General features: G+C 30.7%; 4 protein-coding genes across 5 annotated transcripts; 2 read left to right on the forward strand and 2 right to left on the reverse strand.

The window, feature by feature from the left end:
- Nucleotides 1-1,389: 1,389 nt before the first annotated feature.
- LOC115887996 (RNA-binding protein 8A) lies at nucleotides 1,390-2,266 on the forward strand. Its single transcript, XM_030907575.1, has 3 exons — nucleotides 1,390-1,705; nucleotides 1,811-1,960; nucleotides 2,030-2,266. The coding sequence occupies exons 1-3, from the start codon at nucleotides 1,516-1,518 to the stop codon at nucleotides 2,179-2,181; spliced, it is 492 nt and encodes a 163-aa protein (XP_030763435.1). The 5' UTR covers nucleotides 1,390-1,515; the 3' UTR covers nucleotides 2,182-2,266.
- A 127-nt stretch (nucleotides 2,267-2,393) lies between these two features.
- On the forward strand, nucleotides 2,394-4,377 carry LOC115887966 (tubulin--tyrosine ligase-like protein 12). Its single transcript, XM_030907538.1, has one exon. It carries the CDS (start codon nucleotides 2,448-2,450, stop codon nucleotides 4,239-4,241), a length of 1,794 nt encoding a protein of 597 aa, XP_030763398.1. The 5' UTR covers nucleotides 2,394-2,447; the 3' UTR covers nucleotides 4,242-4,377.
- Nucleotides 4,378-4,926: 549 nt separating this feature from the next.
- On the reverse strand, nucleotides 4,927-11,500 carry LOC115887972 (trafficking protein particle complex subunit 13-like). 2 transcript variants are annotated; one of them, XM_030907546.1, is made up of 8 exons: nucleotides 11,415-11,500; nucleotides 11,107-11,317; nucleotides 10,800-11,053; nucleotides 10,618-10,742; nucleotides 10,352-10,566; nucleotides 10,068-10,294; nucleotides 6,270-6,370; nucleotides 4,927-6,216 (listed from the first exon to the last, which is right to left on the reverse strand). In XM_030907546.1, exons 2-8 carry the CDS (start codon nucleotides 11,138-11,140, stop codon nucleotides 5,946-5,948), a joined length of 1,227 nt encoding a protein of 408 aa, XP_030763406.1. In that variant the 5' UTR covers nucleotides 11,141-11,317; nucleotides 11,415-11,500; the 3' UTR covers nucleotides 4,927-5,945. The 2 variants fall into 2 exon arrangements, with proteins under 2 accessions (XP_030763406.1, XP_030763405.1); XM_030907545.1 differs by lacking the exon at nucleotides 11,415-11,500 and having other exon boundaries at nucleotides 11,107-11,343.
- A 1,124-nt stretch (nucleotides 11,501-12,624) lies between these two features.
- On the reverse strand, nucleotides 12,625-16,393 carry LOC115888046 (trafficking protein particle complex subunit 13-like). Its single transcript, XM_030907615.1, is given in 7 exon segments — nucleotides 12,625-12,678; nucleotides 15,115-15,341; nucleotides 15,399-15,613; nucleotides 15,665-15,789; nucleotides 15,846-15,955; nucleotides 15,958-16,098; nucleotides 16,152-16,393. Coding segments are annotated over 7 exon segments (906 nt in total). The 5' UTR covers nucleotides 16,186-16,393.
- Between the last annotated feature and the right edge of the window lie 1,654 nt (nucleotides 16,394-18,047).

Consider the following 18,047-nt stretch of genomic DNA (forward strand, 5'->3'; position numbering starts at 1 on the left):
ACCAAGAATAAAGACTATAATGTTAGTACGTAGTTACAAGAAGAAATAAAAGAAATTTCTACAAAACAACATTACTAGTACTTGTTTTATTAAAAATATATAGAAATGGCCCTTACTATAGTGCCAGTGATCAATTTAAACTAATATAATTTCACAAAAATCATAGAGAAAAAAAGATTTTAGGCATTTTTAACAATCCGACAACATCGAACGAGAATAAAATTCAAAATCTCCACGCGACCGAAACTGACCAATCACGATTGAGTATTTTTTGCTCTTGGATGCCTCGATTTTAGCTTTTTTTTAATAAACATGGATGGTTTTTATTAAAATTTCAGTAGAATATTCTTCTTAAATTATTTAAAAGATTTGTTTTTATTTGTATTTATTCCCTCCAGTTTAAAATATCACTCAAAACTTATTTTTTATTGAAATTATCGGGTACGCCTGGGGTACGCACATAATTAGATGAACTATAAAGTCATGCATTTCTTTTCAATATTTTAATAAATTATTAAGAAACAAGTGTTTTTATTCATTAAATATCTCTTAGTTCAATAAGAAATTAATTCTATATAGTTAAATAGTAAGAAATATGAGATAAATTATATAAAAAAAATAACTTCACAAGTCTTTAACTTGACTCAACGTTGACAGCTCTTACCGGATGTATTTGTTAGAGTTTGGCGTCACAATTTTCAAATTTGAAATTTAATTAAGCTGAAAAATCCTCTATTTACAAGAAAAAAATGTATTAATAAGTACATATTAGGATAAAAAGCATTTATTACATAGGACAACTATATATTACAATACTTTTGTCTTCTGAAACTGATAAAATTTTCGAATTTGAATTTTACATCCCCAACCTGCAATGTTTTCTAGATAAAATATCATTATTAAAAAAACAAATCTTATTTAAAAATGGTTACGTAACCGCGCCAATTAGTGTGTTCTTCTTCTTTTTCGCATTTCTATTCTCGAAAGAACCGCAACCACAAAATAATTGGTCGGCCTTGTGGTCGAAATGATTGCGCCGCATTCTAGTAGACGCAAGGTCGCCGGTTCGATTCCGGCCTCGGACATGGGTGTTAAATGTGTGTGTGAGTCTGTATTTGTCCGATTTTAAACGCTAATTAAATATTAAGAAATAAGCTGGCTGAATCGTAATAGACAAGTGGCCAAAAATAGAAAAAAAAAAACCACAAAATAAAAGCAGCTTTTTTCTTCTTTTTTATATTTATGGTTTGAACATAGACAGCCACAGATTTGCCATCGATTTTCTCTTCTTTCGTTTTAAATGGTTTTAACCAGAGAGTTTTAACGTTTAGGCAGTTTAGGTCATTCGGCTAGTGCCCAAAAAATAATCAAAAGGAGAGGGTCCAAATTGTAAATTATAATAATCTATGGTCAGGTCAGAGACGTGACGCTAAAATGGTGGTGCCATTTGTTTTCTAATAGAATCCAAGTTAAACAATTTTATTTATATTTCTTTAGTTTTAAGATAATTTCAGTATGGCAGACGTTTTAGATATTAATGATGTTGGTGACATAGATGTTGAGGACGAAGGTGATCAGAGTATTTTACGTCTAAAGGATAAAGTAGTGAAACGTAAAGGTCGTGGTTTTGGGGCCGGCGAATCTAGAGAACATGAGAAAATACGGGGCTACGAAACAGTAGATGCTGGAGATGGCGATGAACCAGGTACCTAAAACGTATAGCAAATATTTGAGTATTTATTACTTTTTAACTTATACCTAAGTACTCTAATACACACGAGTACATAATTCAATTAATATAATGTTTCAGGTCCCCAAAAATCAGTAGAAGGATGGATCTTATTTATAACTTCTGTTCATGAAGAAGCAACAGAAGACGATCTAATGGAGAAGTTTTCAGAGTTTGGACAAATAAAAAATATCAATATTAATCTCGATAGGCGAACAGGCTTTTTAAAAGGTAATAAAAAATATTGAAACTATTTCTGTAACTAAAACTAATTATTGTATTCTAAATATGAACCTGTAGGATATGCCCTAATTGAATATGAAACATACGATGAGGCTGCATCAGCAAGGGAAGCTTTAAATGGTTCTACCTTATTAGGTCAAACTGTCGGTGTCGATTGGTGTTTTGTAAAAGGAGCAAAGAAGTCCAAGAAAAAGAGCAGAAGACATTAACGTTATCGTATAAAATATTGTCAAAGTTTATACATAAGTATTTTTTAGGATTTGTCTCTTTAACATTACATTAATCTGAAAATAATTTATTCGTTTTTAATTAACAGAGAACCAAATCATATTCTTTTATAATTCCAATAAAATAAATATATAAAATAAAGTAATAATTGTTTATTTTTTTGCAAGTTTAAAATAGGCAACTGTATCATAACCTTACTTATTCAACGTGAACCAGATCTATTTTTTTATAAACTGTCCTGATAAAAATGGGTTATACTTCTGCTGCAATAGAAGATTTTCTAAACCAACACAGACCCCAATTTTTAGCGTCCCATGTGCCAGAAAGATACTGGGAATCTCTGTATAAAAAATTATTTACCCTAACATTCGATGCCGGCAATTTTTTTCAACTGGTCAAAATCGACTACGAAGAAGAAAAGCAACCCTATCATTCTTCGTGGGGCTTACAAGCCCTATGCGACCTGCAGAAAAACGACTCTAATACCATATTCTTAATCGATCACGCGTGGACATTCCAAATTAACGAAGCAAGAAAACACTTGGAATATGATAATTTGAGATTAAGAATAGCCCGTATAATGGACCTAAACGAAGACAGTCCTAAAGAAGAACTAATCGAAGAAATATTCGAGAATATGTGGCGATTCAACAATAGTTACGCCGTTAGGAATTTGGATGGTACAGAACAAACTTTAATGTGGTTTTTTATGGATGAAATAGGATGTGCCGTGCAACATAGTGGCGGGCCTAATTGTAGAATTGTACCGTTTGTGCATTTAAATCAAGGAATGTATTGTTTGTTATTTTTGCAAAAGGATATAAAGGAGGGGGACTTAATTTTCAGAGATTTTGCCGAAGGCATAACTGATCCTTTACTTCGAAAAGCTACTCTGTTACCTTGGATACCAAGTTCTTTCGATGATATACCTACAGAGCCCTCAATACCCGGTCCTGAATATTATTTAGCCGGACATATTCCAGAAACTCTCCCCGATTTGAACAACCTAAAAGCACACCTTACTCGGAAAGAAAAATATTTTGTTTTTACACAGTACAGGTTTATCAAGAAGTTTCTAACGGATTCAAAATTTCAGTTAACTGAAAACGAAGACGAAGCTGATGTTTTATGGTTCACAGAACATTTTAGAGATTTTAAAAGCTTGAGTGAAAGTCCTGGCAAGTTTGTAAATCAGTTTCCATACGAATACGTTCTCACAATTAAGGATTTACTTTGTATGACCTGTCGAAGGTATAAAAACAACACTGAGAACCCCAGGTGGTTTCCTGTAACATACAATCTAGTAAACGAAGTAGGGAATTTTGTGAGTTACTTTAAAAATAGGGAGAATGAGGGACTTGAAAATTATTGGATTATCAAGCCGTATAACCTTGCCCGAAGTATGGACATACATATAACAAATAATATAAATTATATAATGAGATTACCTGCTACCGGTCCTAAAATAGTTCAGAAATATTTAACCAACCCTGTTTTGTTTTACCGAGACGAATGCGATGGTAAGGTTAAGTTTGATGTGCGATACGTGATTTTACTAAAAAGTGTATGTCCGCTTGAAGTTTATGTATGCAAAAACTTTTATTTAAGATTTGCAAATAAACCGTTTTCGCTGGATAATTTCGATGATTATGAGAAGCATTTTACCGTAATGAACTACACGGAAAATGCTTTAAAACACTTGAAATGTGACGAATTTAAAGTGGAATGGGAAAAGCAATATTGCAATTTTTCTTGGGGTGATGTCGAAGAGAAAATATTAAAAATGATTAAAGAAATAGTGGAGTGTGCCACATTAGCAGAACCACCGTGCGGCTTGGCTGAGAGCCCCCAATCCAGAGCACTGTACGCTGCGGATTTGATGTTGAATTGGGAAGACAACGAAATACAACCGAAGATTTTGGAATTCAATTTCATGCCTGATTGTGAAAGAGCCTGTAAATATTACCCGGACTTTTTTAATGATATTTTTAAGCTTTTGTTTCTGAATGAGGAAAATAGTGATGTATTTTTTAAGCTATAAATTTACTAAATTAGTTAAATTGTACAATTTGAAAAAGAATATTATAAGAAAAAAATTGTTATTATTTTGTAAACATGTTTTAAATTTATTTACATAAAAAAAACTATAAAGGAAATACAAAGATTTTTTAACGTGACTATATTTTTTATACCTAAATAGGTAACTATAAAGCCTCCCATACACCACATTCCGTCCGGTTTTAACTGAACGGGCAGGACTGTTGAGTTAAATACGTCCAATAAAGATGTCAAAATTGTTTATTTTAATTAATTAAAGTTGGTATGCGTAAGTATGAGAGCCAAAAATAAGTAGGAAATAATATACAGGCTGATAATTTGAAAACGAACAGTATTTAATATTGCCTCTACCGATGATAGTATGAAAATTTGGTGAAACACGTGAGTTTTTTAATAAAAAAATTTTTAAATAGCAACCCCTATTCCTTTTACCATTTTTGTGTTTATTATAGAATTCTACATAAACTGCATTATTTTTTTGAGAATTTTATAAGGAACACAAAAATGGTAAAAGAAATAAGGGTTGCCATTTAAAAGTTTAGGGGTAGGTGCCCTGGGGATCAAAGGGTTGAAAGTAACACGACAACAAATGCCTCAAAAATTGTCCCCCTTGATATGTAAATTGACGTATTTCGCCAAATTTTCATACTATCATCGGTAGAGGTAATATTAAATACTGTTCGTTTTCAAATTGTCACCCTGTAGGTATCATTCAACTTAAAAATCAAAATATTCATAATACTGACCGCAATGCAGCGTCTACCACAAAACACATGCATCCAGTGTCTAGGTATTTTTTGTCTGAACCAAAGCATTATCATTCTGTCAAATATCAAAGCGCGAAGAAGTGAAGTATAATAATAGTTCATATTAATCAGAATAAATACGTCATTTTTAAAGCTTGTGTCCAATATACAGGGTATTTCTTAATTTGTCTAAAAAATATGTGGTGTGATTCCTCATATTTTTTTAAGAGAAAGTTTATATGAACAAGTGGTTTAAAGAATGTATTTCTTTTTTGATGTACAGAGCGTTAAAAATTGAGAAAAAATCGAATTTAATATACTTAAAATAAATGGCACGTCACTGCTTCCGAGAAAACTTCTTTTTATTAATTGTCCAAACTTTTTTAACAAAATTGATCTCTTGAGTATTAAACGGCTTTCGAGAAAAAAAACCGTCGCGATATTCATGTATGCTGTGCAATTCTGAGATATGTATAATGTATATTGATTCATTTTTTTATTCTCGAAAACCGTTCGATGTACAAGAAAAGCTCAAGAGATCAATCTTGCTACAGAAGGATGGAATCAAGAAATAAAAATAGTTTTGTCGAAAATAGCAGTGGCGTACCATTTATTTCGATCAAATTACCCTGGGGTGTGTGCGTACGGACGCTACTGGTTCAAGTAGGAATACATATATACAAAATAAATAAATACTAAAATTGAAGAAAATGTCTAAAGAAGTCTCCGATATATTGCGAGAAATTCGACTTTTTTTATTTTTTAATGCCCTGTAGATCAAAAAAGAAGTACTTTAAATTAGAACCCATGTTTATATGAACCTTTTTTCTTAAAAACATATTTATGAAGAATAACCGAATCCTGTAAAACACTGTAGACAAAATATTTATCTTTTACTATCTATTAAATTATTATTTTTTAATTTTCTGTATATTTTATATTCAACTGTTTAAAGCATTTTTGGGTTTTCTCTGGTCATTTACAATGACAAAAACCTGTCCCAAATCATCGTAGGTATAAGTCCTTTTTAAGAAAGTGTCCACAAGTTTAATACCAGATAAACTACTCAATCCTGGGATAAGTGGAATGCACTTAAATTCAAGAATTTTGGTTGAATGTGGCGGCAGAGGTTCTAACTTCCTTCCGGATATGTCACACCACGCTATGTGATCGGTATTTTCAAGGTATAGCATAAATTCAATAGTTCTTTCCCTGTAAATATAGTTTAGTTAACTAGTAGCTCGTAGAAAACTTATTGTATTTACCCATTATTTAGTAGTTTGCACTTAAAAGTAAACAGTTCTTCTAAAACTACAAAATTTGGTAGTTCAGAAATAGATAATCTTATATCACCATAGTTTGGGCCCTAAAACACAAAAAAAACAAATTAAGTAAAGTTTGTCCATTAGGGCAAGAAAGTCTAATATCGTTGTTGTTGATGATATGAAAAGTTTTATATAAATGTTGTACGGTTTAAAAAGGTACAAAATATACTAAAAATATTTGTCCTTTACGGTGTTGCCGTTCTATTCTTTATTTACTGAAACTCTGATTAAAACCACTTTTCAGATGAAAAAGTGGTTAGGTTATTCTTGGCAGGGTTCAGAAAACTACATGTTACTTTTAAAAACTACATAAACTACATTACATGTAGTTAATGTAGTTTATGTAGAGGGTGTAGTTTATGTATGTAACTTTCAAATATCAAAGGTTTGAGGTGAGGTTATAATAAGTTGAAGCTTTAAAAACACATAATGTATTTAAGAAAACAGAAAAAATATGGCTTTAAATATAATATTTACATCATATTATCTCTATTACACCTCATACAAAGGAAAATTATTCATAATATCAATACATAGTTTATTAACGTAGTTTTCATGTAGTTAATGAACGGGAAAAACGTAGTTTTTGAAGAAAAACTACACGTAGTTAATCAGGTAAATTACGTCTTAATTAACTACTTCCGAACCCTGATTCTTGGTTATTAACCTACAGGCAGGGTTCGGAAGTAGTTAATTAAGACGTAAATTACCTGATTAACTACATGTAGTTTTTCTTCAAAAACTACGTCTTTTCCGTTCATTAACTACATGAAAACTACTTTAACAAACTACCTATTGATATTATAAATTATTTTGCTTTGTATGAGGAGTCTAATTAATATGATGTGAATGGTTATATTTAAAGCCATATTTCTTCTGTTTTCTTAAATACATTATGTGTTTTCTAAAGCTTCAACTTATTATAACCTCACCACAGCCTTTGATATTTGAAAGTTACATACATATGTTACATAAACTACATCCTCTAAATAAACTACATTAACTGCATGTAATGTAGTTTATGTAGTTTTTAACAGTAACATGTAGTTTTCCGAACCCTGCCTATAGGTTATTAGTTTATTACTTTTATGTGACATTTACATTTTTGTGACACTCTGTATAAAACAAAATATTTTTAGGATATGCATCTTTATAAACCATGTAACTGTGATATATGCAACAAAATTTGGTCATAGATTCTTGAAAAAAAATAGGTGACCCGTATTTTTTATTTTTTTTGAGTGGCCCCCTTTTTTCGGATTTACAGCCCCTGAATTTTGCCCCTAAAAGAGTTTTTTAATATCTCAGGGCCCTGTTGGACGAAAATCACTAAATTTGGTACACGTTGTTTTACCAGAAAATGACATTTTTGGTGTGTGTGATGCTATTATTTTTTTATTTTCATCAGTGGCGTCCCTACCCTACGGTAGTTAAACTAAATATTATTGAAGAAAAAATGGTACGCCACTGTTTTTAAAATAAAAACATTTTTAAAATCTACATTAAACTTGGAACAAATTTGATCTCATGACTTTTTTGGTACGACGCACCGTTTTCGCGTAAAAAATAAAAACCATTTTCATACATGAATAAATCGCTAAAATTTTACTGTAAATTTTAATGGAAAAATTTTTAAAACGGCAAACTTAAGTTTAAAATAATATTTTATTTCCAAAATCTTGTTTTTATTACCTAAGTGCGAACCAAAATGTCCAAAAATCTAAATTGCCGTTTTTGCTATGAAAAATCTAATCTGCCGTTTTAATATAAATTTTGCTATGAAAATTTATATTAAAATTTTAGCGAGCGATTTGGTCATGTATGAAAATGGTTTTTATTTTTTTACACCAAAACGGTGCATCGTACAAAAAAAAGTCAAGAGATCAAATTTGTTCCAAACTTAATGTAGATTTTAAAAATAATTTATTTTATTTAAAAAAAAACCAATGGGGTACCATTTTTTCTTCAATAATATTTAGTTTAAATACCGTAGGGACGCCACTGATGACAATAAAAAAAGTTATAGCATCAAAAAATGTCACTTTATGGTAAAACAACGTGTACAAAATTTAGTGATTTTCGTCCAACAGGGCCCTGAGATATTAAAAAAAAACTTTTTTTAGGGGCGAAATTTCAGGGGGCTGAAAATCCGAAAAGGGGGCCACTGGCCACCAAACCAAAACTAAAAAATACGGGTCACCTATTTTTTTTTCAAGAATCTATGACCAAATTATGTTGCATTAATTTCCGGACACCCTGTATAATTTTTTGTCATACCTTTTTCAACAAAGACAATATTGGACTTCCTCACATTAGTGACCCTCTGGTATATGTTAATTTTTTCAGATAAAACAACGAAATTTGGTTTGTTAGTATATGACATAAATCGGGATTGATTGACGTATTCAATTACCTTCGGTCGCTTCCTGTTTCACCGGAAATGACTACAACTTTGTATTTTTAGATTGTATCCTAAGTACTTTTTTACTTTATTTGATAGTAAATGACATTCTGAATAGAATGACATACCATACGTCAATTTTAGATAATTCCAATTAAATAAAAATAGCATTTTAAATTTCAGTCTCTAGTGCCAAGACTGAGTTAAAACTATTAATTTGTAATCAAAGAACTTTGGAAACATATATTTGATCGTGTAATTTTGTTTCGTATCCTTTCATGACCGCTTAAAAGATACCCAAATCGTATTTTTAATGATAACTCAAATTTTTCAAATGGTACGAGGCTGGCTCAGCATATTTGGAAAAAGCATTTTTTACGAATAATTTGGTACCACATACATACTTGATATTTGGAGTAAAATTGTCGTTACGTTTATTTATGGCCATTTTTAAATTGAAAATGTCAAAAGTTGACATATAATATATCATTCTATTTAGAATGTCATTTTCTATCATATACGGTAAAAAATACCGAGGGTACCATTTAAATCAAAAGTTGTTGTCATTTCCGGTGAAATAGGTAGTGACCGAAAATAAATGAAAGCGTCGATCAATCCTGATTTATGTCCTATACTAACATACCAAATCTCGTTTTTTATCTAAAAAATTAAAAAAGTTATAGAAGTGAACCACACTTTTCAGAAACACCCGGTATATTTATTTCTAAAAATGTAATGGTAAAATTTCATTTCCGGTGTCAAACTTCCTATTAAGTAGTAATTTTTAATTTCAGAATCCCATAATAATTCCGGTTTTTAATAAAAATAATCATAAAGGTCTTTATTAACAAACATGAAATTATATGGACGAAGTCTAGATACATAGCTATTCACACTCAACCCACAATAAAATTAAAATTATAAAATATTTTCTTTGTGTAAACAAATTAATTGTAAATGTTTTTCACGATCCCAGTCAATAACTGCGTCCCCCATTGTCGAATACCCGGTAAAAAATAAAAATCACAGATGGATGCCCGAAATTAAATGAAACCCTTCCAACTGTCCGGTACAATGTCCGCCGAAATGCACGCCGTTCGCTCCTTTTGATTTACCGACACCCGTCGGAAAAAGAATGTACGGGCTCTAGTATACTCGGCGCTCCGCGCTCCTTAATAGGACTAGGCTAGCTGTACTTGTTGGCTTTATTATTTATAAATCTACCTATCTCACAATTTTCACTTAGTATCTGTTTAATTATATATGTTCGCGAACATTTTGTTGGCAAATGCCAAGTCATACAAGAAACAAATATGCATACATATGTTAAATTTTACCATTCTTTGCAATTGACTGGTTTGTAGACGACCTTTTTCACCCAAATTTGATCTCCATACGATATCCAACTTTCCAATATTCGTGGCCCCACTCAAAGACTTTAAATCCGAAGTCAGTTTTTCATTCGGCGATAAACAATAAAGATACTGGCTTATTGACTGCGGCTGTAGTATTGTATTCTTTCCAAATATGCTTTCACTGTCTGGCGTCTTATTTAGACATGTAACTTGAACAAAAAATCACGTTTAAATTATCTGTGGTAGGCTAGAATATATTAAAATACCATTAAATAAATGAGACGCATCTAAGGATACTTTTTCTAAACAAATAGGTCCATAAGTTATGTTTTGAACTTGGGCTTCCAAGTACACATCGTCATTTTCGGCATTGTAAAACTTAGTTTTCACATCAAGAGGTTTCAGGACTTGGATCTTAAAGAACTTCTTAAAAGACATAGGTAGCCCCGATGAATTTTGATAAGCCACTTCACAAACAAGTCTAAATGATAAAATATTCTAACAACTTGTTAAAAATAGTTTTAAAACTTACATGTGTGTACCGATTTCCTTAACTTCATGATGAATGACCGCATTCACTGTTTCCTCAGATGTGAGTTGAGCTGTTGGGGGCTTATTAGAAAGTGGTAATCTCTGAGAACTAGTTTGTAAGTCTACCTAAAATTCAGGAAGCTTAGAAAAAAAAAATAACCCGAGAAACTATTTATTATTTACCTTTACACTAATGTTATAAACTATTTGTTTAGTCTCACTATAAATACAAATATAACTTGAAAATGTTTCTCCTAAGTATATATTTACTGGATTTTGGGGTAGTAGTAAAAATTGTCCTATTGCCAAGGTTTCTGTGCCTGGTACCGATGTAGGGTCTTGCTGTAATGCATTATTTAGTAAGTTACCTGGCAGGTCTTTGCTGTCGCATGTTACAGGCAACGGGCTTGCTAAAGTTGGCCTGGTCAGGCGCATAACTAAAAATTAGGCTTATTTTAAAGCAAAATTAAATAAAAACACGATTTACTACCTTTTAGAGCCAACAAATGTTCCTCCGTTTCCATTGTAAAAGATATTTATACGCCTGGAGAATATATCTATCAATACTTAGAACTTAATTTGTTTTTTTACGTAAGTCACTGGGAGTCTTGATACAAAGAATATATTTATGTCCAGTTTCATAGACTATAAATCCTCCTCTGTTTCTAGTTTATTTAATAATTTAATGTACATATAATCTTCTAAAATATAAAATAAAATGTAAATAATGACCATATGACATATGACATTTTTAATAAAGTAGTTTACATGTCCAATATCAAAGTTAATTTTACCTACTTCTTCTATTTGTTTTTTTTTTAATCAATTTAAAGGCCTAAGCTGCTAGAACTAAGCAGCCTGATAGTAGACTGTTACCTCTATTCGTTTTCGGACCTCTCCTAAAAAAAGGTGGATCCTGTCCATGGTACAAAGAAAACAAGGTATGATCGATAGCGGCCCCGATTTCGTTAAGTTTGCGCATACCACCTGTGACGTCATACGCCATACAAAAAAATATCCATATTGTTCAATTGCCACTAATAAAAAAAGACCTAAAATAGGGAAGAATTAAAAACTACATAATTTTTTTTTTTTTTTTTTTTTTTTTTTTTTTTTTTTTTAGTATTTGTAGCAAATTTAATGTAGCTTTCAAATATCAAAGGGTTTGAGGGTGAGGTTGTTAATAAGTTGAAGCTTTAAAACACACATAATGTATTTAAGAAAACAGAAAAATATGGCTTTTAAATATAATATTTACATCATATTATCTCTATTACACCTCATACAAAGGGAAAATTATTAAAAGCAATATCAATACATAGTTTATTAGTTTATTAACGTAGTTTCATGTAGTTAATGAACGGGAAAAACGTAGTTTTTGAAGAAAAACTATACGTAGTTAATCAGGTAAAATTACGTCTTAATTAACTGCTTCGAACCCTGATTCTTGGTTATTAACTTGGGCGGGGTTCGGAGTAATGAAGTAAGAACATAAATTGATTAACTAATGATTATTCTCAAAAACTACGTCTTTTCCGTTCATTAACTACATAAAAACTACTTTAAAACTACCTATTGATATTATAAATTATTTTGCTTTGTATGAGGAGTCTAATTAATATGTGAATGGTTATATTTAAAGCCATATTTCTTCTGTTTTCTTAAATACATTATGTGTTTTCTAAAGCTTCTCAACTTATTATAACCTCACCACAGCCTTTGATATTTGAAAGTTACATACATATGTTACATAAACTACATCCTCTAAATAAACTACATTAACTGCATGTAATGTAGTTTATGTAGTTTTTAACAGTAACATGTAGTTTTCCGAACCCTGCCTATAGGTTATTAGTTTATTACTTTTATGTGACATTTACATTTTTGTGACACTCTGTATAAAACAAAATATTTTTAGGATATGCATCTTTATAAACCAATAACTGTGATATATGCAACAAAATTTGGTCATAGATTCTTGAAAAAAAAAATAGGTGACCCGTATTTTTTATTTTTGGCGAGTGGCCCCCTTTTCGGATTTACAGCCCCCTGAATTTTGCCCCTAAAAAGAGTTTTTTTTAATATCTCAGGGCCCTGTTGGACGAAAATCACTAAATTTGGTACACGTTGTTTTACCACAAAATGACATTTTTGTGTGTGTGATGCTATTATTTTTTTTTTATTTTCATCAGTGGCGTCCCTACCCTACGGTATTTAAACTAAATATTATTGAAGAAAAAAATGGTACGCCACTGTTTTTTAAAATAAAAAACATTTTTAAAATCTACATTAAACTTGGAACAAATTTGATCTCTTGACTGTTTTTCGTACGGCGCACCGTTTTCGCGTAAAAAAATAAAAACCATTTTCATACATGAATAAATCGCTAAAATTTTACTGTAAATTTTAATGGCAAAATTTTTAAAACGGCGAACTTAAGTTTAAAATAATATTTTATTTCCAAAATCTTGTTTTTATTACCTATGTGCGAACCAAAATGTCCAAAAATCTAAATTGCCGTTTTTTAAATTTTGCTATGAAAATTTATATTAAAATTTTAGCGAGCGATTTGGTCATGTATGAAAATGGTTTTTATTTTTTTACGCCAAAACGGTGCATCGTACGAAAAAAAGTCAAGAGATCAAATTTGTTCCAAACTTAATGTAGATTTTAAAAATAATTTATTTTATTTAAAAAAAACCAGTGGGGTACCATTTTTTCTTCAATAATATTTAGTTTAAATACCGTAGGGACGCCACTGATGACAATAAAAAAAGTTATAGCATCAAAAAATGTCACTTTATGGTAAAACAACGTGTACAAAATTTAGTGATTTTCGTCCAACAGGGCCCTGAGATATTAAAAAAAAACTTTTTTTAGGGGCGAAATTTCAGGGGGCTGAAAATCCGAAAAGGGGGCCACTGGCCACCAAACCAAAACTAAAAAATACGGGTCACCTATTTTTTTTTCAAGAATCTATGACCAAATTATGTTGCATTAATTTCCGGACACCCTGTATAATTTTTTGTCATACCTTTTTCAACAAAGACAATATTGGACTTCCTCACATTAGTGACCCTCTGGTATATGTTAATTTTTTCAGATAATACAACGAAATTTGGTTTGTTAGTATATGACATAAATCGGGATTGATTGACGTATTCAATTACCTTCGGTCGCTTCCTGTTTCGCCGGAAATGACTACAACTTTGTATTTTTAGATTGTATCCTAAGTACTTTTTTACTTTATTTGATAGAAAATGACATTCTGAATAGAATGACATACCATACGTCAATTTTAGACAATTCCAATTAAATAAAATAGCATTTTAAATTTCAGTCTAGAGTGCCAAGACTGAGTTAAAACTATTAATTTGTAATCAAAGAACTTTGGAAACATATATTTGATCGTGTAATTTTTTTTGTATCCTTTCATGACCGCTTAAAAGATGCCCAAATCGTATTTTTAATGAGAACTCAAATTTTTCAAATGGTACGAGGCAGGCTCAGCATATTTGGAAAAAGCATTTTTTACGAATAATTTGGTACCACATACTTGGTATTTGGAGTAAAATTGTCGTTACGTTTATTTATGGCCATTTTTAAATTGAAAATGTCAAAAGTTGACATATAATATATCATTCTAATTAGAATGTCATTTTCTATCATATACGGTAAAAATACCGAGGGTACCATTTAAATCAAAGTTGTTGTCATTTCCGGTGAAATAGGTAGTGACCGAAAATAAATGAAAGCGTCGATCAATCCTGATTTATGTCCTATACTAACATACCAAATCTCGTTTTTTTATCTAAAAATTAAAAAAGTTATAGAAGTGAACCACACTTTTCAGAAACACCCGGTATATTTATTTCTAAAAATGTAATGGTAAAATTTCATTTCCGGTGTCAAACTTCCTATTAAGTAGTAATTTTTAATTTCAGAATCCCATAATAATTCCGGTTTTTAATAAAAATAATCATAAAGGTCTTTATTAACAAAAATGAAATTATATGGACGAAGTCTAGATACATAGCTATTCACACTCAACCCACAATAAAATTAAAATTATAAAATATTTTCTTTGTGTAAACAAATTAATTGTAAATGTTTTTCACGATCCCAGTCAATAACTGCGTCCCCATTGTCGAATACCCGGTAAAAATAAAAATCACAGATGGATGCCCGAAATTAAATGAAACCCTTCCAACTGTCGGTACAATGTCCGCCGAAATGCACGCCGTTCGCTCCTTTTGATTTACCGACACCCGTCGGAAAAGAACGCGGGCTCTAGTATACTCGGCGCTCCGCGCTCCTTAATAGGACTAGGCTAGCTGTACTTGTTGGCTTTATTATTTATAAATCTACCTATCTCACAATTTTCACTTAGTATCTGTTTAATTATATATGTTCGCGAACATTTTGTTGGCAGTAGCTTGCCAAATAAAACAACAGGCAAATGCAAATATGAAACAAATATGCATACATATAATTTTACCATTCTTTGCAATTGACTGGTTTGTAGACGACCTTTTTCACCCAAATTTGATCTCCATACGATATCCAACTTTCCAATATTCGTGGCCCCACTCAAAGACTTTAAATCCGAAGTCAGTTTTTCATTTGGCGATAAACAATAAAGATACTGGCTTATTGACTGCGGCTGTAGTATTGTATTCTTTCCAAATATGCTTTCACTGTCTGGCGTCTTATTTAAACATGTAACTTGAACAAAAAATCACGTTTAAATTATTTGTGGTAGGCTAGAATATATTAAAATACCATTAAATAAATGAGACGCATCTAAGGATACTTTTTCTAAACAAATAGGTCCATAAGTTATGTTTTGAACTTGGGCTTCCAAGTACACATCGTCATTTTCGGCATTGTAAAACTTAGTTTTCACATCAAGAGGTTTCAGGACTTGGATCTTAAAGAACTTCTTAAAAGACATAGGGAGCCCCGATGAATTTTGATAAGCCACTTCACAAACAAGTCTAAATGATAAAATATTCTAACAACTTGTTAAAAATAGTTTTAAAACTTACATGTGTGTACCGATTTCCTTAACTTCATGATGAATGACCGCATTCACTGTTTCCTCGGATGTGAGTTGAGCTGTTGGGGGCTTATTAGAAAGTGGTAATCTCTGAGAACTAGTTTGTAAGTCTACCTAAAATTCAGGAAGCTTAGAAAAAAAAATAACCCGAGAAACTATTTATTATTTACCTTTACACTAATGTTATAAACTATTTGTTTAGTCTCACTATAAATACAAATATAACTTGAAAATGTTTCTCCTAAGTATATATTTACTGGATTTTGGGGTAGTAGTAAAATTGTCCTATTGCCAAGGTTTCTGTGCCTGGTACCGATGTAGGGTCTTGCTGTAATGCATTATTTAGTAAGTTACCTGGCAGATCTTTGCTGTCGCATGTTACAGGCAACGGGCTTGCTAAAGTTGGCCTGGTCAGGCGCATAACTAAAAATTAGGCTTATTTTAAAGCAAAATTAAATAAAAACACGATTTACTACCTTTTAGAGCCAACAAATGTTCCTCCGTTTCCATTGTAAAAGATATTTATACGCCTGGAGAATATATCTATCAATACTTAGAACTTAATTTGTTTTTTTACGTAAGTCACTGGGAGTCTTGATACAAAGAATATATTTATGTCCAGTTTCATAGACTATAAATCCTCCTCTGTTTCTAGTTTATTTAATAATTTAATGTACATATAATCTTTTAAAATATAAAATAAAATGTAAATAATGACCATATGACACATGACATTTTTAATAAAGTAGTTTACATGTCCAATATCAAAGTTAATTTTACCTACTTCTTCTATTTGTTTTTTTTTTAATTAATTTAAAGGCCTAAGCTGCTAGAACTAAGCAGCCTGATAGTAGACTGTTACCTCTATTCGTTTTCGGACCTCTCCTAAAAAAAGGTGGATCCTGTCTCTATACCAGCATTGATTTATCATGGATTTATCTGTGTTAGTAACTCTATCATTAGGTCGGATAGTCGTAGCAGCTTAAAATATAAAAATTTAGCCAATAAAAAAAAAGAAAAAAGACCTAAAATAGGGAAGAATTAGGACATAACCCCAAAAGTTATGTCAAATCATCGAGCTTGACATTTGAAAATTATTTTCACATTTTGACACAATGAAATTTCACAGATGACACAATATGTTTGACAATTTGAAATTGGCGCGCAGAGCTTGCCGACCAATGGTGCCGTTTATCACCTGTGACGTAGTGACCAACCTGCGCAATATCATATCTTGTATTCTTTGTATCATGGATCCTGTCTCTATACCAGCCATAGAATAACAAACTGAAAGAAATGAAAACTCCTATGTTAAAGCCTGGAAACACGCGCTCGACGCGATCCAAGCGGGCTACTGGCAGAACTAAAAGTTCGCGCCATATTTTTAAATGGACCTTTACTGCCAGTTCATAAGTTTTTTACTTATATTTGGTAATTTTAATCTAGATTATGAACTTATTTGTAACAAAACATTTTACAAAATAAAAAATAATGTGTTTTGATACAAATAAATTAATAATTAGGTTGAAATTATCCCTGAAATTAGAATAAAACACGAAAAATTTGTAACTTGATTATTTTATTATAACATTGTTAATAAAATTACATATAACACATTCAACACTATACAAGTATATATAAAAGTTATCAGAATTTATACAATCAGTTATAAGTAATTATAAAAAAGGTTATAAATTATAAATAAATAATTCATTATATAAAAGACATATAGTTACCGTGAATATAATTTGGTATAACTTTAATCTCAACTTTAATGACCTATTCAAATAGAAACATCTTACAATTCACATTATATAATACACAAAGCCAAGGGACAAAATTGTTATTAAATCTATTCTCGATGACTCGAAGCATTTTTTTTTCAAATAAAACAGGACATATAGGGCTTATAAATAATACAAGGGTATAGAAAATATATAAATAAGTAAATACAAATATATTTTCAACCTAATGATTAATGATTATACTCGTTTAAATAAATAAATGATCTTTTTAAAATTACTTGTTTGTCTTTGCAAATTTGTATATTTAATATTTATCTAAAAGCGTACACTTACATAAATTACTGCACAACCTTTAAAATTAAGCTTTTAATATGTTATACAAATTCTTGATTCGATATAAATACACTTAAATAAAACTTTAAAATTAATGATCTTCCAAATTTCTGAGACAGCCATTTTGTTGAAAGAATTTGTTTTGATTATGAGAAATTTCATAAAAATTATCACAGGGATTAATTAATCTTATATATTAAACTACTTGGCTTTTAAATTTCACAATCCTATCGTCCAAAATACTCTAAATTCGCAAAAATCCGTAAAATATTCCCATAAAAACAAATCACAATT

This window comes from Sitophilus oryzae, unplaced genomic scaffold, assembly GCF_002938485.1.
Source record: "Sitophilus oryzae breed Bouriz unplaced genomic scaffold, Soryzae_2.0 scaffold_682_pilon_pilon, whole genome shotgun sequence".
Taxonomy (NCBI): domain Eukaryota; kingdom Metazoa; phylum Arthropoda; class Insecta; order Coleoptera; family Curculionidae; genus Sitophilus; species Sitophilus oryzae.

Excerpts from the sequence above, each read along its gene's own strand:
- LOC115887966 (XM_030907538.1), top strand. The coding sequence starts at position 2,448 with ATGGGTTATACTTCTGCTGCAATAGAAGATTTTCTAAACCAACACAGA.
- LOC115887996 (XM_030907575.1), top strand. The coding sequence starts at position 1,516 with ATGGCAGACGTTTTAGATATTAATGATGTTGGTGACATAGATGTTGAG. Across the intron at positions 1,706-1,810 it reads TGGAGATGGCGATGAACCAG|GTCCCCAAAAATCAGTAGAA; the intron begins GTACCTAAAACG and ends ATAATGTTTCAG. Across the intron at positions 1,961-2,029 it reads GCGAACAGGCTTTTTAAAAG|GATATGCCCTAATTGAATAT; the intron begins GTAATAAAAAAT and ends ATGAACCTGTAG.
- LOC115887972 (XM_030907546.1), bottom strand. The coding sequence starts at position 11,140 with ATGGAAACGGAGGAACATTTGTTGGCTCTAAAAG. Across the intron at positions 6,371-10,067 it reads CCAGTCAATTGCAAAGAATG|GGCCCAAACTATGGTGATAT; the intron begins GTAAAATTTAAC and ends TTTGTGTTTTAG. Across the intron at positions 6,217-6,269 it reads TGCAAACTACTAAATAATGG|GGAAAGAACTATTGAATTTA; the intron begins GTAAATACAATA and ends CTATATTTACAG.